The sequence below is a fragment of the Pseudorca crassidens genome, chromosome 19, assembly GCF_039906515.1.
Source record: "Pseudorca crassidens isolate mPseCra1 chromosome 19, mPseCra1.hap1, whole genome shotgun sequence".
In the NCBI taxonomy this organism is placed as follows: domain Eukaryota; kingdom Metazoa; phylum Chordata; class Mammalia; order Artiodactyla; family Delphinidae; genus Pseudorca; species Pseudorca crassidens.
Genome location: NC_090314.1, coordinates 39,272,247 through 39,292,269, shown reverse-complemented (window position 1 = coordinate 39,292,269; position 20,023 = coordinate 39,272,247). Strand labels below are relative to the sequence as shown.

The following is a 20,023-nucleotide window of genomic DNA, read 5'->3' as shown; positions in this document are numbered from 1 at the left end:
GAATCATATTATATGTATTATTTGCCACATTGCTTCTTTCATTCAACATTATTTTGTAAAATTATTTTATGTTTGCCTGTAGTATGTAGTGTTGCATGTCCAACTCCATGAGGCTTCTGAGTATTTGAAAGTGGCTAATGTGACTAAGGAGTTGAATTTTTAATTTAATTAACTTTAATTATTCTAAAATTAAAAAAAACTGATACTCAATGTAATTATTGGAAAATGTTTATTTTAGCAACAATTTGCATATGTGATATTACTTTTTCGACTGTAAATTTTATGAAATATAAATACCGATCAAGTATTTGTAGTAAAATTTAGAAACCAAATTGTGATTTCAAAGAGTTAGTATGGGAAAGAAATGTAGATTCTCTCATTAACTTTTTTTTTTTTTAACATCTTTATTGGGGTATAATTGCTTTACAATGGTGTGTTAGTTTCTGCTTTATAACAAAGTGAATCAGTTATACATATACATATGTTCTCATATGTCTTCCCTCTTGCGTCTCCCTCCCTCCCACCCTCCCTATCCCACCCCTCCAGGCTGTCACAAAGCACCGAGCCAATATCCCTGTGCCATGCGGCTGCTTCCCACTAGCTATCTACCTTACTACGTTTGTTAGTGTGTATATGTCCATGACTCTCTCTCTCATTAACTTTTATATTGAGACATGTAGATATGATATTACTTTGGATATTTTTAAGTACTTAGTATGAAAACAACGTAGAATATATTATTAATAATGTATAAAATGAGTACATGTTAAAATGATAATATTTTGGATATAAGGGTTAAGTAAAAGAAATTAACATATATTTCATCTGTTTCATTTTACTTTTATTTTTAAGTGGCTATCAGAAAACTTAAGATTACTTACGTGGCTTGCATTATGTTTCTGATGAAGTGTATGACTTCTAAGTATGATTATACCACACTGTATTCATTCAACTGTTGGTGTAGACTGAGATTTTTCTAGTTTTTATTTATTAAAAACAGTACTGCTTTGAACATTCTTGTATTTGTATCCTGATACATATTTGTCTGAGTTTGTCTAGGATGTATTAGGGATACAAAATTGTTTCCTAAGAAGTTGTGCTATTTCAAGCTGGCAGGTTGAAACATGTCAGGTCTCCACCCCTTCAACTTCCACCAAAATCGCTAAGAATGATACAAAAGATATAACATAAAATTCACAACCTTAGTTCAATGTGTGGGAGCAGCTGCACAAATGCCCCCCTACCAGAAATGTCCCGGAGCTACCTACAGGGTGATCAGTTGGAATAGTGTGGTAGGAGTAGCCTACAGCAGACATCAACCCCACATCTTCCCTCCTTGGTCCAGGCAGCAAAAGGTGTCTTCCTCTAGGCAGGAGCAATTGGTGTTATAAAGGGGACAAGGTCCCAGAACCCTGGAAGAAAGGTATGCACTCCCTGACTAGCCACCAGAAGGCACCTTCCACCTCTGTCTTATTCTCAGGGGAACCCATTGGGAGTAATAAGCCCCAACAGCTCATTTCACTTCTCCCCTAAAGCTGGGAAACAAACGCAGTAGAATCTCAACTACAAAGATGAATTACACTCAGGAATGACCAAACAATGTGACAAAGCCAACTCCATTAAGGACAGAAAACAAAAACAAACATAAGAGCTTATAGCCAATGAATCAGAGTTAACAAAGCACAAGAGGATCTTAGGACAGCACAATTATTACCCTCAGACAGGTGTAAGCAGATAGTGCATCCATTAATCAACTCAGGAATATACGAATGAAAAGTGTTAGCAATAATTAAAAAAGAACTCAGTATATGAGCAGCAGAAATGACAGTTAAAGAATAAATTAGGAAACTGAGAGATCCAGCCAATGACTTCTCAAGAATGCAGAATGAAGGGAGCAGGAAGGATTCACAGTCAGGCCTGACCCCTGGGTCTGCCCGAGGAATGTTAAGCACTTTGCTTCCCCTGGTCTCACAATAAAGGCTAGGAACATGCTGTGGGGAGGTGGAGGGGCGGGGGTTTGCACCAGTTTCTTATATCTGATAAGCAGGAAGGCACATAGCCTGTATCCCAAGAGTGGAGTGAGGGAGTGGTAGAGAGAGCCAGTACGGAAGAAACTCTATAAGATGTCAAAAGTAGGTTTCTCTTGCCTGGAAGAATTCCCTTCCTTGCAGGTGATATTAACAGTGGTACATCCTTCAGGAGCCTTGGGGATCTGAGCACAGGTTATGTTGCCTTGTGAAACTATCTCCACTGAATTCTGCATTTAAAACGTTCTGCTTTTCACTCACAGTGTCTCTTGGTCACATATTTATATTAATTCCATCTCATAGCTTAATTTCAGCTCTTAAATTAATTCTTTACTCATAGCTTATGAGAATTAAAATATTACGACCTGGAAACTCTGCAACTCAGTTATTAAGGTGGTTCATATTATAGAGAATATAGTCACACACATTTTTAAAAGATCACTAAAACAAAAACACAAAAGACTTCAATTCCCACAAAGAACTCTTGGAGACCTGAGCATGATTCAAAGACCCTGAGCTCAATTTGAAATTCACCATTTTAGGAGGAATCGCAGTGATTGTCAGAATATATGTTAGGGGGAATGGTCAACAGATGGTGTTAAGATTGATTGTTTTCTCACCTCTAAATAGTGGTTTCATATTTCCATGGAAATGATTCAAAAAGAAAAAAACCAAATCAATATGCCCAACGACATGTATGGTAACCCTTTTCATACCATCAAAGGTAGGAAAAAACTCTACCTCCCCATATCGCGTAACAAAACTGTATGTATATACCATAAATGATATACAAACATCACAGGAAATGATGGTGTATGAAGAAAGGCTACACAAAAGTGGAGCTCATATATACTAATTATAATTTTGAACGTTGACAAGGATTCAGTAAGTACAGCAAAGAGATGGGGCTGGTCCTCAACTCTCTCTGGCACTGTCTTCTCTGATTGGCTGATGCCCATATCAGACTGGTTAGAGTTTGAATATCATGGTTGGACAGGGGCTAACCAAACAGTATGTATTTCAAATTAATTGGGTTTCTTTCTGTGAAGATGTTTGCATGACAGGACAGTAGAAATTTTAAAACTAACAATGGTAAATTCAGCCTGGAAGTAAAGTTTAGACTGAGAATGAGTCAGTCACCAAAAAATTACCCAAAAAGGGGCTTCAAATAAGCAATAACTGAATAACTGAAACAAAATACATTAATCTGTAGAACTTCAAATATTCATCTTGACTGAAGAAAAAATTTTTAAACTATGGGGAATCAGAGTTAAAGCCAGATCTAAAACTTTCTCACACCATGAAAATATCAAAACTAGGCATGAAGTAACATTTAAGAAAGACCAGGGTTCAGGTCTAAGGCAATCTTCTGAACTTCACATTCATTCTTGATTCTGTAATACTGACAATTATCCTTCTCTCCACCTCTGAAACTTCTAGGAAATTGAGAGAGCTCAGGGTTTGTTTGTTTGATTGATTTAACTATATATATAATGCAAACAATCGGCCTTTCTGGAACTGATTTACTCTCGTTCCCCTGCTTTCTTTCTCTCCAAAGTACTTAGCAATGCTTGAAATTATACCTATCTATTTATTACACTTATATACTTATTTCTATTTATTTGTAAACCCCCTGAGAACTGGGATACTTGGGCTGTTTCATTCTTGGGCCTGAAACCCTAGCATGTAAAACAGTTCGTGGCATATAGTACATACTCGAAAAATATTTATTGAGTGAATTCAGAAAGTGACAAATTATCAACTATCAGATACTTTTATTTAAAACAAATTATCCATTTATCATCACTCATGAGGATAATTACAGGAAAAGAAATGTCTTTTTTCTCCCCTACATTTGTGACTCAATCTTTTGAGGCAAGAATCCTTTGAGAATTTCATAAATGCAATGGTGCTTTTCCCTAAAAAACTGCACTTTCTTGAACACACGCAAAAGTGTGCATGCAATTTCAACTTGTGGATCATCCTTTTAGGGCAGAGGTCTGTGAATCGAGAGGACTGAATCCAGAGAGCCAACCTTGGATGGGAAATAAAATTACACCTCAGTTTTCACAAATCTCTAACTAAAATCAGCACCTCCTTCTATTATGAATGTAGGCAACGAACCACAGTAGATCAGCAGTATAGTTAATTTGGTCCCCAATAGAAATCACAGGTCATTTCATATCACGTATATGCTGCAGATACCTCGAAATATCATTTATTCTCATCACTACCCTGGAGTTATAATATTTATTAGACCTACCACTATATCTTGTTATTTAAAGTGTTAAGAGAAGCATATTTATTACTATTTCACTAATTTAAAAAATATTCTGAAAACTATTTCAATATAGTTGGTTTCCTTTGTTTTTGTATATATTTTGACTTATTACACATTTTAAAACATTATCCCAAGAACATAAGCTTCTGCAGCTTGCCAAAGAGTTATACACGGGGGAGCAGGAAGGAGGTTAAGAAATTCTGCTTTGGGGAACCACTGACCTCAAGTTAGGAACCTCTGCTTATTAGGTATAAACCTCAAGCTGAATTAGAAATCTTCAAACCTTACCAGACTCATGTTATAGTGCACCGCCTCCCAAACACACCTTTTTAAAAATTAATTTTTAATTTGAATTTATCTTTTAAAAATATGTAATATATATTCACATCTCAAAATTCCAAAAATATGTAGCACGCAATTCAAACTTTTTCTCTTACCTCTGTCCCTCAGTCTACCACCCCCCTCCACTCCCAGAGGAAATTAAGTTATCTATTTCTTGTGCCAAATGACTTTCATTTTTCTTACAAGATTGGGAAATAAAATCTCCAAGTTAGGTACTATCACGGGAAATATAAACTACATATGGTATTTAGGAAATCTGTAAATTTAAAAAAGTGCTTGGTTCTAGCATTTTTTTCATTACCAGTAAGATATCAGACTAAGGGGGCATATCTTTAAGGGTGGTCATAATACCAGTTTTTAGATTGACTGTTATGTCTTTTATTATTAATTCAGAAGTCATTTATGACGTCTATTCAAGTTGAACTAAGGATATGACCACAGACTGTCATGAAAATTACTTTGAATGCTTTTTTTTCCAAAATAACTTATGCGTCTAAACTGACTTGTTCTACAAATCAATAAAAAAATAGTAACAGAAAAATGGGCAAAGGACAGACAATTCAGGGATAAAATACAAATGTTCAGTAAACATATAAAGATATTTAATTTCACAAATGATAAGAAAATTCAAATTCAGATGGTACCCCTTTTATTCATCTGTCAGATTAGCAAAAAAAAAAAACAAAAAGTGAGAATCTCCAGTGGTGAAAGGGTGTGGGGAAATGAATGTCATCACAGCATGGTGACTGGAGGGTAAGCTGGCACAACTTTTGTTTTTTTTTCTGGCACAAATTTTTTGAGGGCAATTAAAATTTTACATCTAAATAGTCTTCACCCCAACAATCCCATTTCTAGATAACTATTCTATAGAAATAAACGACCAGGCTCACAAAAATGCATGTACAAGGATATTCATGGCAGCAATGCAAGTAACAAGAAAACTGGACATAATCTAAACCTCCTTAAATAGGGGCATTATTAAACTGTAACACATTCATACTATGGAATATTATGCAGGAGTTCAAAGGAATGGGGTAACCCTCTATGTACTGGGAAGGAAAGAAATCTAAGACATATCATGAAATGAAGGAATCAAGTTTCAGGATATTAATTATGTAAAAACAGATAAGAAAAACACACAAACCTCTTTTGCTATCTGTAAATATGTATGTACTCAAACATATGGAAAAGAGTCTGGAAGGATTAATACTAAACTCAAAGTAGCGGGTGTGGGATTAGGGCAAAAGGAGGGTTTTCACTATACCTGTTATTTCACTGTTATATATTGAGAATATAATCGTGTCTTACTTGTATAATGGAAAATAAGTTTAAATTGTCTCTTACTGATTTTAAAGAGGTCCTGCCAAATTTAATTTTTAAAATAAACACAGAATTTCAATCATTAGGTTGCTTTGGGATATGGAAGGGGAAATACCTTTGCTCACAGGTATTGACCACAAAATTCTGGACCAAGAAGGATCTTATAATGCAGTTAGGTTTTTGTATTCATATTTGGGGAGAGTATACTCACAGCTTCTCAGCCCAGGGGTATGCCTTCCATATACTTTCATCAATGTAAGAAATAGAGTTTCCTTGGAAATTTCTGTGAAGAAACACAGTTCATATGCTTGAATAGGTAGGAAAAGAATGTAGAGAATAAGGAAAAGAATCATGGCTACCATGTAGGGAATATTCAAATGCAGAAAAGACCAGCTTTCTAATTCCGACAGCTTCCCAGTGTGCACAATTAATAAAAACATACTGTGAGGCCACTGGAACAAACAATGAGGCATCTCCTCAGAACCTGAACTTCCTATCTGTCCAAATTCTTGGATACATAATGCCAATTACTTTTTTTCCAAAATCACTTATGTGTCTAAAATGACTCCTACAAATCAATGAGAAAAATGGCAAACATTTATCAATATCAGCAAATAAATATTAAGAAATCCTATGGCAACACCAAAGCTTTGGCTCAGTGCCCTCAGAATCTCTCCAGGTGTTAGAAGGATACGGGCAATTAGAAATTAGAGGGACTAATACGAAAATAGCTCTTAAACATATTGAGTAGGGAAAAGCACAAGTCACTGAGCAAGGAGTAAAGTTATTACCTCATTAGGGGAACAAAATGCAAAGGAAAGAGATCGGAAGGAAGGACACACATCAAAACAGTAACAGGAGTTACCTTATTGGTGGTAGGGAAGGTGGGGTGGAATTTTCACATTTTACCCTATATACTTCTGTGGCATTTCTTTTTTTAAACAGTGAGAATGTATCCATGAATTAGACGTGTGTAAAAGAAGCTGTTAAATGCCTGAGGTTCGGTTTGCACCACTAACTCAGTGGGTGACTGAATCTTTAGCTTTAGCTTTGCCCTCTTCCCTCAGCAACAATGGAACTATTCAGTTTATATGCACATTTTTCACGGGAGTCAGAAAGAAGTCAAAACGGATACCTGTCTGCCCATCTGCCTGAGGGACATTTCCACTCAAACAGAGCCTTCTGGTTGCTTTATGCTCACCAATAAAAGATGCCTAAGACTGAACTCATCTCCCTCAAACTGACTCTGCTTCCCAACTGCTGTATTTCCACCTGTTATACCACCATCATTCTGCCCATCAACACATGTGATTTTTCTCTTTCCTGTACTACAATCCCCCAACTCTAGTCAATTACTACATCTTGTCAGGTTTTCCTCTGTAGTACTCTAAGGATTTTCTTTCTACTTCCATCACAACTACTCTAATTCGGCCCCTTCTCACTTTACTCCTAGATTTTGATAAACCATTCTATTTGGTCTCCCTGAACCAAGCTTTCCTCTCTAGATCGCTCTACATATGAAATCTAAAATCAGCCTCTTGGTTTAATCATTTGTCTCTCTTGCTTGACTACTTGCAGTAGCTCCCCATATCTCACAGCATAACTTTCAAACCCCCATTGCCGATAGTCAAGATATTTTATAATCCTATCTTTCATTGTTGCCTAACCCAATTCTTCACAGCCAGACTAATCTAATACATTCTGATCATCCCTGCAGTCACACCTTTGCCTAGACTGTACTGCCTATTATTTTTCTGACAAATCACAGCCAATCTTGAAGTCCCAGCTAAAGATTTAGCTTATCCATGCAGCCTTCTGTGACCTCCACACCCCTGTGATTACAGGTTCTGGTGAATTACAGCACGTATCTGTATTTCTCTTAATACTTAATTATATATTACCTCCCTTTTAAGGCATATCCCCTTTCTTCCCACTTGTCATTGTCATGTTCTGGAGACAATGACATGTACTTCTGTGGCTCCCACAGTACTTAGCCCTGGGTTGGGCACAAAATAGGTGCTACATATAGAAAGCCAGAGGACAAAGATGAGTTCTAGATATAACTGAGGGATTGATAATAATAATAGCTAACACTAAAATATATGCTAGGCACTGATAGAAGAGCTTTACGTATATTAACTCATCTAAATCTCCCAATGAGATTGGAGTCATTGGGAGATTTAGCAGCCATAGGAGTCATCCTATGAGACGATGACTACCATAATGCCCATTTTACAGATGAGGAAATTGAGTCATAAAGCTAATAAATGACAGACCTGGGTTCAAACCCAGGTAGTCTGGCTCTGGAATCTCTACTCTTAACCACATTGTTGTATTACCACCAAAGAGATGGGGAGAGGGACATGTTGCTGTAAAGAGGATGGAGTAAAGATGGGAGAAGAGTAGATGTTAAGGAATTAAATAATGGGGTAAAAAATGGAGAAGGAAAAAATAAGGGCAATTAAAAGGAAAAGACTGGAGGAGAGGGAATAACAGTTAAGAAGGAGAATGAAGATAAGGAATCATTGACAAACAAAAGGTGGAAACAGAAAGTCAGTCAATGTGGATTGGGGAGATAAGGAGGACCCAGGAAGACCTGAAGAAAGGCGGCCATGTCAGGCAGGATGCAGAGAACAAATGAGGAAAGGGGATTCTTACAGGATGGTGAAGGTGCCGTTGTAGGCGTTAGGCTCTGGCTCAGGCACTCTGTGGAGCGTCTGCTTTGGGCTGAGACCAACACACGACAGCGTCTCATTTTTGCAGGTACAGAGCTCACATATGCTGATGTTTGTGGTGGCATTCTGTTCTGGCTGCTTCTTTTCTGGGGTATATCTTACACCAGGAAGACCTGTGGATACTGAATACTGACTCGAAGGAAAAGGAACTGTCTCAGATGGCCTTGGTTGCTGAGATACGTTAACTCCCAGGTCCACAGGTGAAACTGTGACTTGAGACAGGTTTGGTTGTTCAAGTGTCACCTCAGGGTGTTTTGGAGGGGGAGCTGTAGTCTGCTGCCAGGCTGTAGAATGTTCAGACTCTGTAGTAGGTTCTGGAGTTGTGGTAAGCTCCAGGTTCAAAGGTTTAGCTGTGATACTGGGTGATGTTGGAGGCTCAGTGTGATCCTGATGCGGTGTTGGAACTATTGGATTGTGATATACTGGAGGCTGAGCTACAAAAACCTCCTTAGGTGTTTCTGCAGGTTGGGTTAAGGTCTCCTGCATGACTGGAGAAGGTTCGTCCTCCTTAGTGGGTTCTGGCCTTCTGGTCAGTCCAAGGTCCAATGGTTGAATTGTGACCTCAATCAAGGTTGGGTGGCGAGCCTGAACTTGCTCTGGATTTGGAAATGTCACCTCGGGGTACGGTGGTTGAATTGGGGGTCCTTGGCGAACTGGAAAAAAATCAACATTTTCAGAGTAGATTGGATGCTGATCTGAAAATTGCTGCCAGACTAACAAAGGTTCCAACTGCTCAGAGGACACTGTAGACTGAGCCGAGGTTTCTTGTTGGGGTGGAGAAGTTTCAACCTCATTAGTGAACGCTGGAGTTACGATCAGTGCAAGACCCACAGGTTTAACAGTGACATCGGGCCGCTGCAGAAGCTGAGCTTGATCCTGACCTGGAGGAGAAACTGTCGGCACAGGATGCTCTGGAGAGAAAACTACAGTCACATTAGAGAGCTCTGGAGACTGAGTTGGAGAGGATTCCACCTCACCAGGAGGCTCTGGAGGCTGAGCTGTGGCTTCCTGCTGAGGTGGAGAAGGTACAACCTCAGGAGCCTGTGGACGCTGATCTGGAGTCGCCTGCTGGCTTGTGGCAGGTATAACCTCTTCTCCAGGATGCTCTGGATACTGAGCTGGGGTCTCCGCTTGTACTGAAGGTGTATTATGTGTACCAGCTTCTGGAGATTGGGCTGGAGCCTCCTGTTGAACTGGCAAAGGTTCAACCTCCTCAGGTGGCTCTGAAGGCAGCGTGGGGGCCTCATGCTGGGTTGTAGAAAATTCTGCATTAGTAAGGGGCCCTGAGGGCTGAGCTGAAGGCTTGCGCTGATTTGGAGAAGGGCCCACCTCTGGAGTGGGTTCTTTTGTTATGGTAAGCTCCACATGTGCAGGTTTGACAGGGACACCGGATAAGTTTGAATGCTGAGCCTGAGGGTGACTTGGAGGTGAAACTGTCATTTCATGATGCTCTGGAGGTTGAGCTGGTTGTTCCTGTTGAGTTGGCGAAGGTTCCACCTCCCCTGAAGAAGGCTCTGGAGGCTGAGCTGGTTGCTCCTGCAGGGTTGCAGAAGGTTCTATCTCCGCTGGAGATAGAGCTGGGATCTCCTGCTGGGTTGGAGAAGATTCTGCCTCATTAGGGGGCTCTGGAGACTGAGCTGAGGCTTTCTCCTGGGTTGCAGAAATTTCAGCTTCTCCAAAAGACTCTGAAAGCTGAGCTGGGGTCTCCTGCTGGGTTGCTGGAGGCTCTGTAGGCTCAGAAGGCTGAGTCGGTTGTTCCTTTTCACTTGGAGAAGGCTCAGCTTCCACAGGAGGCTCTGGAGGCTGACCTGTGGTCCCCTGCTGGGTTGGAGAAGGTTCAACCTCCTCAGCATACTCTGGAGGCTGAGATGGGGTCTCCTGCTGGACTGGAGAAGGTTCAACCTCCTCGGGGCTCTCTGGAGGCTGAGATGGGGTCTCCTGCTGGACTGGAGAAGGTTCAACCTCCTCGGGGCTCTCTGGAGGCTGAGATGGGGTCTCCTGCTGGACTGGAGAAGGTTCAACCTCCTCGGGGCTCTCTGGAGGCTGAGATGGGGTCTCCTGCTGGACTGGAGAAGGTTCAACCTCCTCGGGGCTCTCTGGAGGCTGAGATGGGGTCTCCTGCTGGACTGGAGAAGGTTCAACCTCCTCGGGGCTCTCTGGAGGCTGAGATGGGGTCTCCTGTTGGACTGGAGAAGGTTCAACCTCCTCGGGGCTCTCTGGAGGCTGAGATGGGGTCTCCTGCTGGACTGGAGAAGGTTCAACCTCCTCGGGGCTCTCTGGAGGCTGAGATGGGGTCTCCTGCTGGACTGGAGAAGGCTCAACCTCCTCGGGGCTCTCTGGAGGCTGAGATGGGGTCTCCTGCTGGACTGGAGAAGGTTCAACCTCCTCGGGGCTCTCTGGAGGCTGAGATGGGGTCTCCTGCTGGACTGGAGAAGGCTCAACCTCCTCGGGGCTCTCTGGAGGCTGAGATGGGGTCTCCTGCTGGACTGGAGAAGGTTCAACCTCCTCGGGGCTCTCTGGAGGCTGAGATGGGGTCTCCTGCTGGACTGGAGAAGGCTCAACCTCTTTGGTGACCTGTGGAGTTACGGTAAGTGCTAGATCCAGAGGTTTAACAGTGACATTGTACAAGTTTGACTGCTGAGCTTCATTTACCCCATGATGTGCTACTATTTGAACTACAACCTCCTTACGTGTCTCCAAAACCTGGGCTAGGGCCTCCTGAGGACGTGGAGTTTCTAGTTCCTCAGGGGCCTCTGGAGGTTGAGATGGAGCCTCCTGCTGAAGTGGAGGTGGTTCTACCTCTTCAGTGGGCTCTGGTTGCTGAGGCTGTGTCTCTGCCTGGGGTGGAAGACATTCAACCTCCTCAGGGGTCTGTGGATGCTGAGCAGGGGCCTCTTGCTGGGGTAAAGATTCAGCCTCCTCAGTGAGCTCTGGAGGACGAGTTTGGGCCTCCTGCTGGGATGGAGAAATTTCAGCTTCCTCTGGGGGCTCTGGAGGTTCATCTGGGCTACCCAGAAAAGCCCTAGATAGGCTCTCCTCAAGATGAAAGGCATCCATACTGGGATCTAAATAATCAGCCTGCAACTGTTGTTCTAGACCCTGAGTGGTTTTTTCAAATTGGCCTGTAGTTCCAACAACAACTTTGGCAAGCCATTGGTGCTGAACTCGATCTTTCTTCAGGTTTGGGGGAGAAACAATAAACTTCATTGGTTTTGAGCTCTTACTACCTAGAGGTGGAACAGGTATTTCAAGTGATCGGTGACCTTCAGCCTCCTCTAGACCTATGTGTTTAGTCTTACTTTTGTGTCGAGAAGGCAGAACCAAGGGCTGATTCTGACCCCAGTCTGGCACTGGAACCGCCTCTGGGATCTTTTGATGTTGGGTTTGCTTGTTATTCAAATCCTGATGTGGAACAGCAAACCGATCTGGCCCTGTAGGCAGCTCTGCAATGGAATCCGTGTCCGGGTATGGAACCTCAGTCTTAGTCAAATCCCGATGAGGCGGAGCCAACATCAGGACTGGAGACGAGGACGTCAAGTAATTAAAGCCCCCGGCTTCTGCCAGGGGTGTAAGGGCATGAGGCAATTTGGGAGGGGGGTCTGAGGCGTATGAAGACCAAGCCTCTGTCAGCCGCGGGGAGTTGGGGGTCACCTGGACGGGGCCCAGGGCCCACTCCGGAGGCTGAACTGCTTGGACTTGAAGCCACAGTTGTAGCCACGTGAGGAAGAGCCGTGGCAACCAAAGGCGCAGCCGGGACATAACGTGCGGCGGCTCCCAGGCGCAGTGACCCAGGCCAGTGAGGAGCCGGAGCCACATCCTGCATCCGAGCTGAACCGCTATGCCAGTGCCGACGCCAGCGCTCACGTTAGCAGCCGCGCGCCCCTCCCCCGCCTAACGTTCCACCCGTTATTTATGACATCTTTAGTTACGTCACCTTTATTAGGTTCGTGCGGAGATCCAATCCGCGCCACCAGAGTGGGCCTTTTTCCCAGAGTCCCCAGGGCGCAAGCCATCCTTCCCCTTGCAAAGGCGACAATTACCTCCTGCCGGGCCCTCTTCCCAACCCCTCCCTACTCTCCCTGGCCCCAAACAATGAGGCGGGATTTGGGCTGCAGACCCAAGTGGCCCCAACCTCCAGCAGCCCAGGGTCCGAGGGGGATTAGAAAGGATGCAGAGCTTCCCGAGGAAACCACATTACGTGGCATTCTGGGAAATTCAAAAGTGCCAGTCCAGTTCTGGAAATCTGAACTCTTCCTCCTCAGAGCTGAAGTCTGAGAGACATTCTTCCTCCCTTTGGCCACACGGCTGACAAGAAAAGTAGCTGACCAGCAAAATGAGCACCAGTTGGGTGGCGGGAGGGGAACACACCTTACGAGTATTTGAAAATGTTGCATATATATGTCCATGCCAATCTCTCACTTTATCACAGCAGCTCGGTGGTTTGTGACCACCTAGAGGGGTGGGATAGGGAGGGTGCGAGGGAGGGAGACGCAAGAGGGAAGAGATATGGGAACATATGTATATGTATAACTGATTTACTTTGTTATAAAACAGAAACTAACACACCATTGTAAAGCAAATATATTCCAATAAAGATGCTAAAAAAATAAAAAACAATAAAATAAAATAAAATGTTGCCATTTCCTCCAAACTCTCAGTATTCTCATTATTAATTCACCACTCTATTATTAGGGGTTACCACTGAATCAGTGATGACTCCAGAACTTCTGTAGGAGGGGTTTGGGGCAGATGAGCAATTCATTCTGGGAAAGAGAGTCTAAAACCAAGTGAGTGGCCCTTTACATTAGCATGGGAAAACTTCTCCCACCCCACCTCTTCTCAACAGAGCCATTAATCTAGAAAAAACTACAGTGTCACTTTTCAGAGGTCTTCCCTGTGAACACACATGGAGAAGACACTTAGAAAGTTAAAGTCAGCATGTTAAGTAATTTTCTTGAAATACTGTAACTAGCACCCAGTTTACCTTCTTCACAGTCCTTTTCATAATCTATTTAATTTTAGTCCTTTTTAATTGTCTGGTACAACTTTAACACCTAAACTCCAAGACGCTTTCATGTGAAGGGCGTGGTGGGGTGGGAATTTAAACTTTGAGGCTACTCAGATTTCAAACTTTCTATATAGAATAAGTTCCCTATTGTATATAGTGTAGGAGTGCCTACAATTTCAGAAACTGAAGGGGGTTGGGTAAAGGGTTAAGGGGATCTTTCTTTCTTCATCTGTATATTCACGACACCATTTTATTATTATTATTATTATTATTAATTTATTTATTTTTCCGGTACGCAGGCCTCTCACCGCTGTGGCCTCTCTCATTGCGGAGCACAGGCTCTGGACGCGCAGGCTCAGCGGCCAAGGCTCACGGGCCCAGCCGCTCCGCGGCATGTGGGATCTTCCCGGACCGGGGCACGAACTCGTGTCCCCTGCATCGGCAGGCGGACTCTCAACCACTGCGCCACCAGGGAAGCCCCTATTTTATTATTAACAAAAGCTTTTCCTCCTTGTCTTCATCCTCTTTCCCTCTGCTCCCACTTCCTCTTCTGCCCCCTCTTTCCTCCTCTTCCTTCCTTCCCTTCCTTTTCCCTCCTCCCTTCCTGCTCTTTTGTCTTGAATACTGAGGCAGTTATCCAGCAGTGAAGGATTTCATAATTACAGCAGCAGGGTCAAGGGTCATTTGTAGTGACACCAGCTGTCCGGTGACTACTCTGGCTGCATGTCAGTGGTGGTCTTCAGACGCATCCTGCCAAATGACCTTGGCTGAGTTTTACTTTTATGCTGGCCTCGCTTGGTTCCTGCTCATTTTCCTAGTTCTGTTCTCTGCTTTCTGTTGATTCTATGAGGTATAATATATCCTTCCAATAAGATCTTTTTTGCATAAATTGTATATATTTGCATAGAATTTGCATATATTAAAAACCTGCCTGGTAGACTGAACAACAGCAGTTTCTGTTATTCAGGATACAGACTTATCCTATAAGAACTGATTTAAATTCCAGCTCTTGAGTACAGCCCCCCATGACTACTTCATTTCTGCATTGATCTTTTGTGCTTTTGGAGTGTGTGGGGTCCTTCCTATACTACTTAATATTTTATCATGTTATGCCTGGTAATTTTTTCTAACTGAATTAAGCTAGTTTATTTCAAGTTCCTAATTCCATCTAAAGTTTCTCAAGGGCAGATTCTCTCTCTATCCCTCCCACTCCGATTTTTCTCCTTTTCCTCTCTCCCTGATAGCACTGTGTATGAAACTGAGCACACTGAAGGTTTGAAGGTCAGAAAATACTTGTCTTTCTTTAATTGATGTAGGTCATAGTGCTTTGTTGACTAACAAAGATTAAAGCATGCCTGTGCAACCAGTGTTGAAAATACCTCTGTCTGTGTTTGTAGCTCACATGAACAAGAACAGTATAAGAAACTGGTGGGCTTGAGCATGAATTCTAGAGCAGACAAACCTGGATATGACCTTGGAAAGCTTTAACTTTTTCTAACTGTATAGCCACAGACTGGCTTAAATTAGCTCACTCATGAATGGTTTAAACAACACTTTCCAGGGTAGAAAAGAGGATTAAGTAAAGTAATAATAATAAAGTACCTGGGCTTCCCTGGTGGCGCAGTGGTTGAGAGTCCGCCTGCCCATGCAGGGGACGCGGGTTCGTGCCCTTGTCCAGGAAGATCCCACATGCCGCGGAGCGGCTGGGCTCCTGAGCCATGGCCGCTGAGCCTGCGCGTCCGGAGCCTGTGCTCTGCAACGGGAGAGGCCACAACAGTGAGAGGCCCGCGTACCGCAAAAAAAAAAAAATAATAATAATAATAAAGTACCTAAAGCACATATCAAGAGCTCAATAAATTTTGAGTGTATTTATTCTCAATCTGTTGTGGCTTATCAGAAAACTAATGAGTGCATAGAATGAGTTAATGGAAGTAAAATATTAAAAGCGAGGGAGGGGAAAATTCCACTGTCCTTCAGCTCTTGTTATCTACTGAAAGTAAGCATTTCTGGGGTCCTTTAGGCAGAATGTTGACAGACCAGTACATTTTCAGGGATGAGGAACCAGGATCTTGGAGGGTTTCCCTGTGGAGAGTGAGTCTTCATTTATGTTGCCCTGGAAGTACGGTCTAGAAACAATGGGTTCTGATCACCGTGAAGAAGATTGCAGTCTGACCTTAGGACGCACTTTACCATGTGACAGTTGGAACGCTGAATGGGCAACTGGAGATGCTCAGTTAGAAACTGCATTAACACTTGGCCAATGTGTGGTGGAGAGGACTGAGCACTGGAAGAGCAGGTTGTATTAAGTTATCCTTCAAGATTCCTTCCACAGATTCTCTAGTTATCCTTATAGCTGTTCATCATCTAGAATATATAATTGCCTAGAATCATAAAATCCTTATGGGTCAACCTACCTCTGGAAATTCTCCAGCACCAATATTCCAGATTGTCTCTCCTTTACTTCTAGCAACATTTTCCAGACTTTTCTGGTTGCATCCGGACACTTATTTGAATTATTCTGCAATGCCTTGTCCTCCCCTCCCTCCCTCAGCCATGTCAATTTACACAGCGATGCGCTCAGAGTCCAGACTGCAGCTCAGAGAGGTGGGCTGTACTTGCTTTGGCATCACTTGGCATCACCTCACCTTGGAGTCTGCTCTTGTGCCTGCTCAGGGCATTTTGTGAAAATTGCCAATAAAATGGCTTCTACGTCTGCTGGTGTCACTTACCCTTGAACATGATGGAATAAAAATGTTGGAAGTACTGGAGATGCTTGTTACTCTACATTTGGAGCTGTCTGTGGATGTGGCCCTTGACCTGAAGCTTCTCTGTAGAGATGCTTTCTGCTTCTGCTAAAAGTTCCGGCTTTCTAAAGCAGTCTGACATCATTGCTAACTCCCCCCTGCTTCTTCAGGGTCAGACTTCCTTTGTCCACTGACAATGGGGACAGGGAAAGGAACTCACAATTATTGGACACTGTTTTGGTATTTTATATCGGTTATCAAATTCTGAGCTCACATCCACTCTATCTGGGAATCTCTGTGATCCCATTTTACAGAAGAGAAAGCTGAGTGTCCAAGGAGTTGAGTAAGTTGCCAAAGACACAGACATAGTCAAGAGTGGAGATGAATGCATGAATTTTATGATTAAACTTACAAGAGTCAGTTTTGCTTGGCATTAAGAACACTGATACAGGAATCAAGTTCTTTTTTTTTTTTTTTTTTACAATGGCTATTAATTTATTTTAAATTGGCAATACTTAGTGCTGACAAGGATGTCAGCACTTCTCAATGCAGTGCTGGTCAGCATGTAAAATGGTACAGTCCTTTTGCGAAACAGTTTTGCAGTTTCTTTTTCTTTTTTTTTTTTTTTACATCTTTATTGGAGTATAATTGCTTTACAATGGTGTGTTGTTAGTTTCTGCTTCATAACAAAGTGAATCAGTTATACATATACATATGTACCCATATCTCTTCCCTCTTCGTCTCCCTCCCTCCCATCCTCCCTATCCCACCCCTCTAGGTGGTCACAAAGCACCGAGCTGATCTCCCTGTGCTATGCGGCTGCTTCCTACTAGCTATCTACCTTACGTTTGGTAGTGTATATATGTCCATGCCTCTCTCTTGCTTTGTTACAGCTCACCCTTCCCGCTCCCCATATCCTCAAGTCCATTCTCTAGTAGGTCTGTGTCTTTATTCCTGTCTTACCCCTAGGTTCTTCATGACATTTTTTTCCTTAAATTCCATATATATGTGTTAGCATACGGTATTTGTCTTTCTCTTTCTGACTTACTTCACTCTGTATGACAGACTCTAGGTCTATCCACCTCATTACAAATAGCTCAATTTCGTTTCTTTTTATGGCTGAGTAATATTCCATTGTATATATGTGCCACATCTTCTTTATCCATTCATCCGATGATGGACACTTGGGTTGTTTCCATCTCCGGGCTACTGTAAATAGAGCTGCAACGAACATTTTGGTACATGAATCTTTTTGAATTATGGTTTTCTCAGGGTATATGCCCAGTAGTGGGATTGCTGGGTCATATGGTAGTTCTATTTGTAGTTTTTTAAGGAACCTCCATACTGTTCTCCATAGTGGCTGTACCAATTCACATTCCCACCTGCAGTGCAAGAGTGTCCCCTTTTCTCAACACCCTCTCCAGCATTTATTGTTTCTAGATTTTTTCATGATGGCCATTCTGACTTGTGTGAGATGATATCTCATTGTAGTTTTGATTTGCATTTCTCTAATGATTAGCGATGTTGAGCATTCTTTCATGTGTTTGTTGGCAGTCTGTATATCTTCTTTGGAGAAATGTCTATTTAGGTCTTCTGCCCATTTTTGGATTGGGTTGTTTGTTTTTTTGTTATTGAGCTGCATGAGCTGCTTATAAATTTTGGAGATTAATCCTTTGTCAGTTGCTTCACTTGCAAATATTTTCTCCCATTCTGAGGGTTGTCTTTTGGTCTTGCTTATAGTTTCTTTTGCTGTGCAAAAGCTTTGAAGTTTCATTAGGTCTCATTTGTTTATTTTTGTTTTTATTTCCATTTCTCTAGGAAGTGGGTCAAAAAGGATCTTGCTCTGATTTATGTCATAGAGTGTTCTGCCTATGTTTTCCTCTAAGTGTTTGATAGTTTCTGGCCTTACATTTAGGTCTTTAATCCATTTTGAGCTTATTTTTGTGTATGGTGTTAGGGAGTGATCTAATCTCATACTTTTATATGTACCTGTCCAGTTTTCCCAGCACCATTTATTGAAGAGGCTCTCCTTTCTCCACTGTACATTCCTGCCTCCTTTATCAAAGATAAGGTGACCATATGTGTGTGGGTTTATCTCTGGGCTTTCTATCCTGTTCCATTGATCTATCTTTCTGTTTTTGTGCCAGTACCATATTTTCTTGATTACTGTAGCTTTGTAGTATAGTCTGAGGTTAGTGAGCCTGATTCCTCCAGCTCCGTTTTTCATTCTCAAGATTGCTTTGGCTATTCGGGGTCTTCTGTGTTTCCATACAAATTGTGAAATTTTTTGTTCTACTTCTGTGAAAAATGCCAGTGGTAGTTTGATAGGGATTGCATTGAATCTGTAGATTGCTTTGGGTAGTAGAGTCATTTTCACAATGTTGATTCTTCCAATCCAAGAACATGGTATATCTCTCCATCTATTTGTATCATCTTTAATTTCTTTCATCAGTGTCTTATAATTTTCTGCATACAGGTCTTTTGTCTCCTTAGGTAGGTTTATTCCTAGACATTTTATTCTTTTTGTTGCAGTGGTAAATGGGAATGTTTTCTTGATTTCACTTTCAGATTTTTCATCATTCGTGTATAGGAATGCCAGAGATTTCTGTGCATTAATTTTGTATCCTGCAACTTTACCAAATTCATTGATTAGCTCTAGTAGTTTTCTGGTAGCATCTTTAGGATTCTCTATGTATAGTATCATGTCAACTGCAAACAGTGACAGCTTTACTTCTTCTTTTCCGATTTGGATTCCTTTCATTTCCTTTTCTTCTCTGATTGCTGTGGCTAAAACTTCCAAAATTATGTTGAATAAGAGTGTTGAGAGTGGGCAACCTTGTCTTGTTCCTGATCTTAGTGGAAATGCTTTCAGTTTTTCACCATTGAGGACGATGTTGGCTGTGGGTTTGTCATATATGGCCTTTATTATGTTGAGGAAAGTTCCCTCTATGCCTACTTTCTGCAGGGTTTTTATCATAAATGGGTGTTGACTTTTGACGAAAGCTTTCTCTGCATCTATTGAGATGATCATATGGTTTTTCTCCTTCGATTTGTTAATATGGTGTATCACGTTGATTGATTTGCATATATTGAAGAATCCTTGCATTCCTGGAATAAACCCCACTTGATCATGGGGTATGAACCTTTTAATGTGCTGTTGGATTCTGTTTGCTAGTATTTTGTTGAGGATTTTTGTATCTATGTTCATCACTGATATTGGCCTGTAGTTTTCTTTCTTCGTTACATCCTTGTCTGGTTTTGGTATCAGGGTGATGGTGGCCTCATAGAATGAGTTTGGGAGTGGTCCTCCCTCTGCTGTATTTTGGAAGAGTTTGAGAAGGATAGGTGTTAGCTCTTCTCTACATGTTTGATAGAATTCACCTGTGAAGCCATCTGGTCCTGGGCTTTTGTCTGTTGGAAGATTTTTAATCACCGTTTCAATTTCAGTGCTTGTGATTGGTCTGTTCATATTTTCTATTTCTTCCTGATTCAGTTTTGGCAGGTTGTGCGTTTCTAAGAATTTGTCCATTTCTTCCAGGTTGTCCATTTTATTGGCATAGAGTTGC

The 20,023-nt window shown here is 41.9% G+C and overlaps 1 protein-coding gene across 1 annotated transcript in view; it reads right to left on the bottom strand.

Annotated features, from left to right (window-relative positions):
* The window catches only part of LOC137211791 (leucine-rich repeat-containing protein 37A3-like), a 51,184-nt gene extending 38,425 nt beyond the window's left edge, over positions 1 to 12,759 (bottom strand). The window contains exons 1-3 of the mRNA XM_067714413.1: positions 12,153 to 12,759; positions 8,629 to 9,647; positions 6,182 to 6,253 (exon numbers count right to left, since the gene is read on the bottom strand). Coding sequence (XP_067570514.1) covers positions 6,182 to 6,253; positions 8,629 to 9,647; positions 12,153 to 12,521 — 1,460 coding nt within the window. The 5' untranslated portion in view covers positions 12,522 to 12,759. The remainder of the gene's footprint in view (positions 1 to 6,181; positions 6,254 to 8,628; positions 9,648 to 12,152) is intronic.
* Positions 12,760 to 20,023: the final 7,264 nt, after the last annotated feature.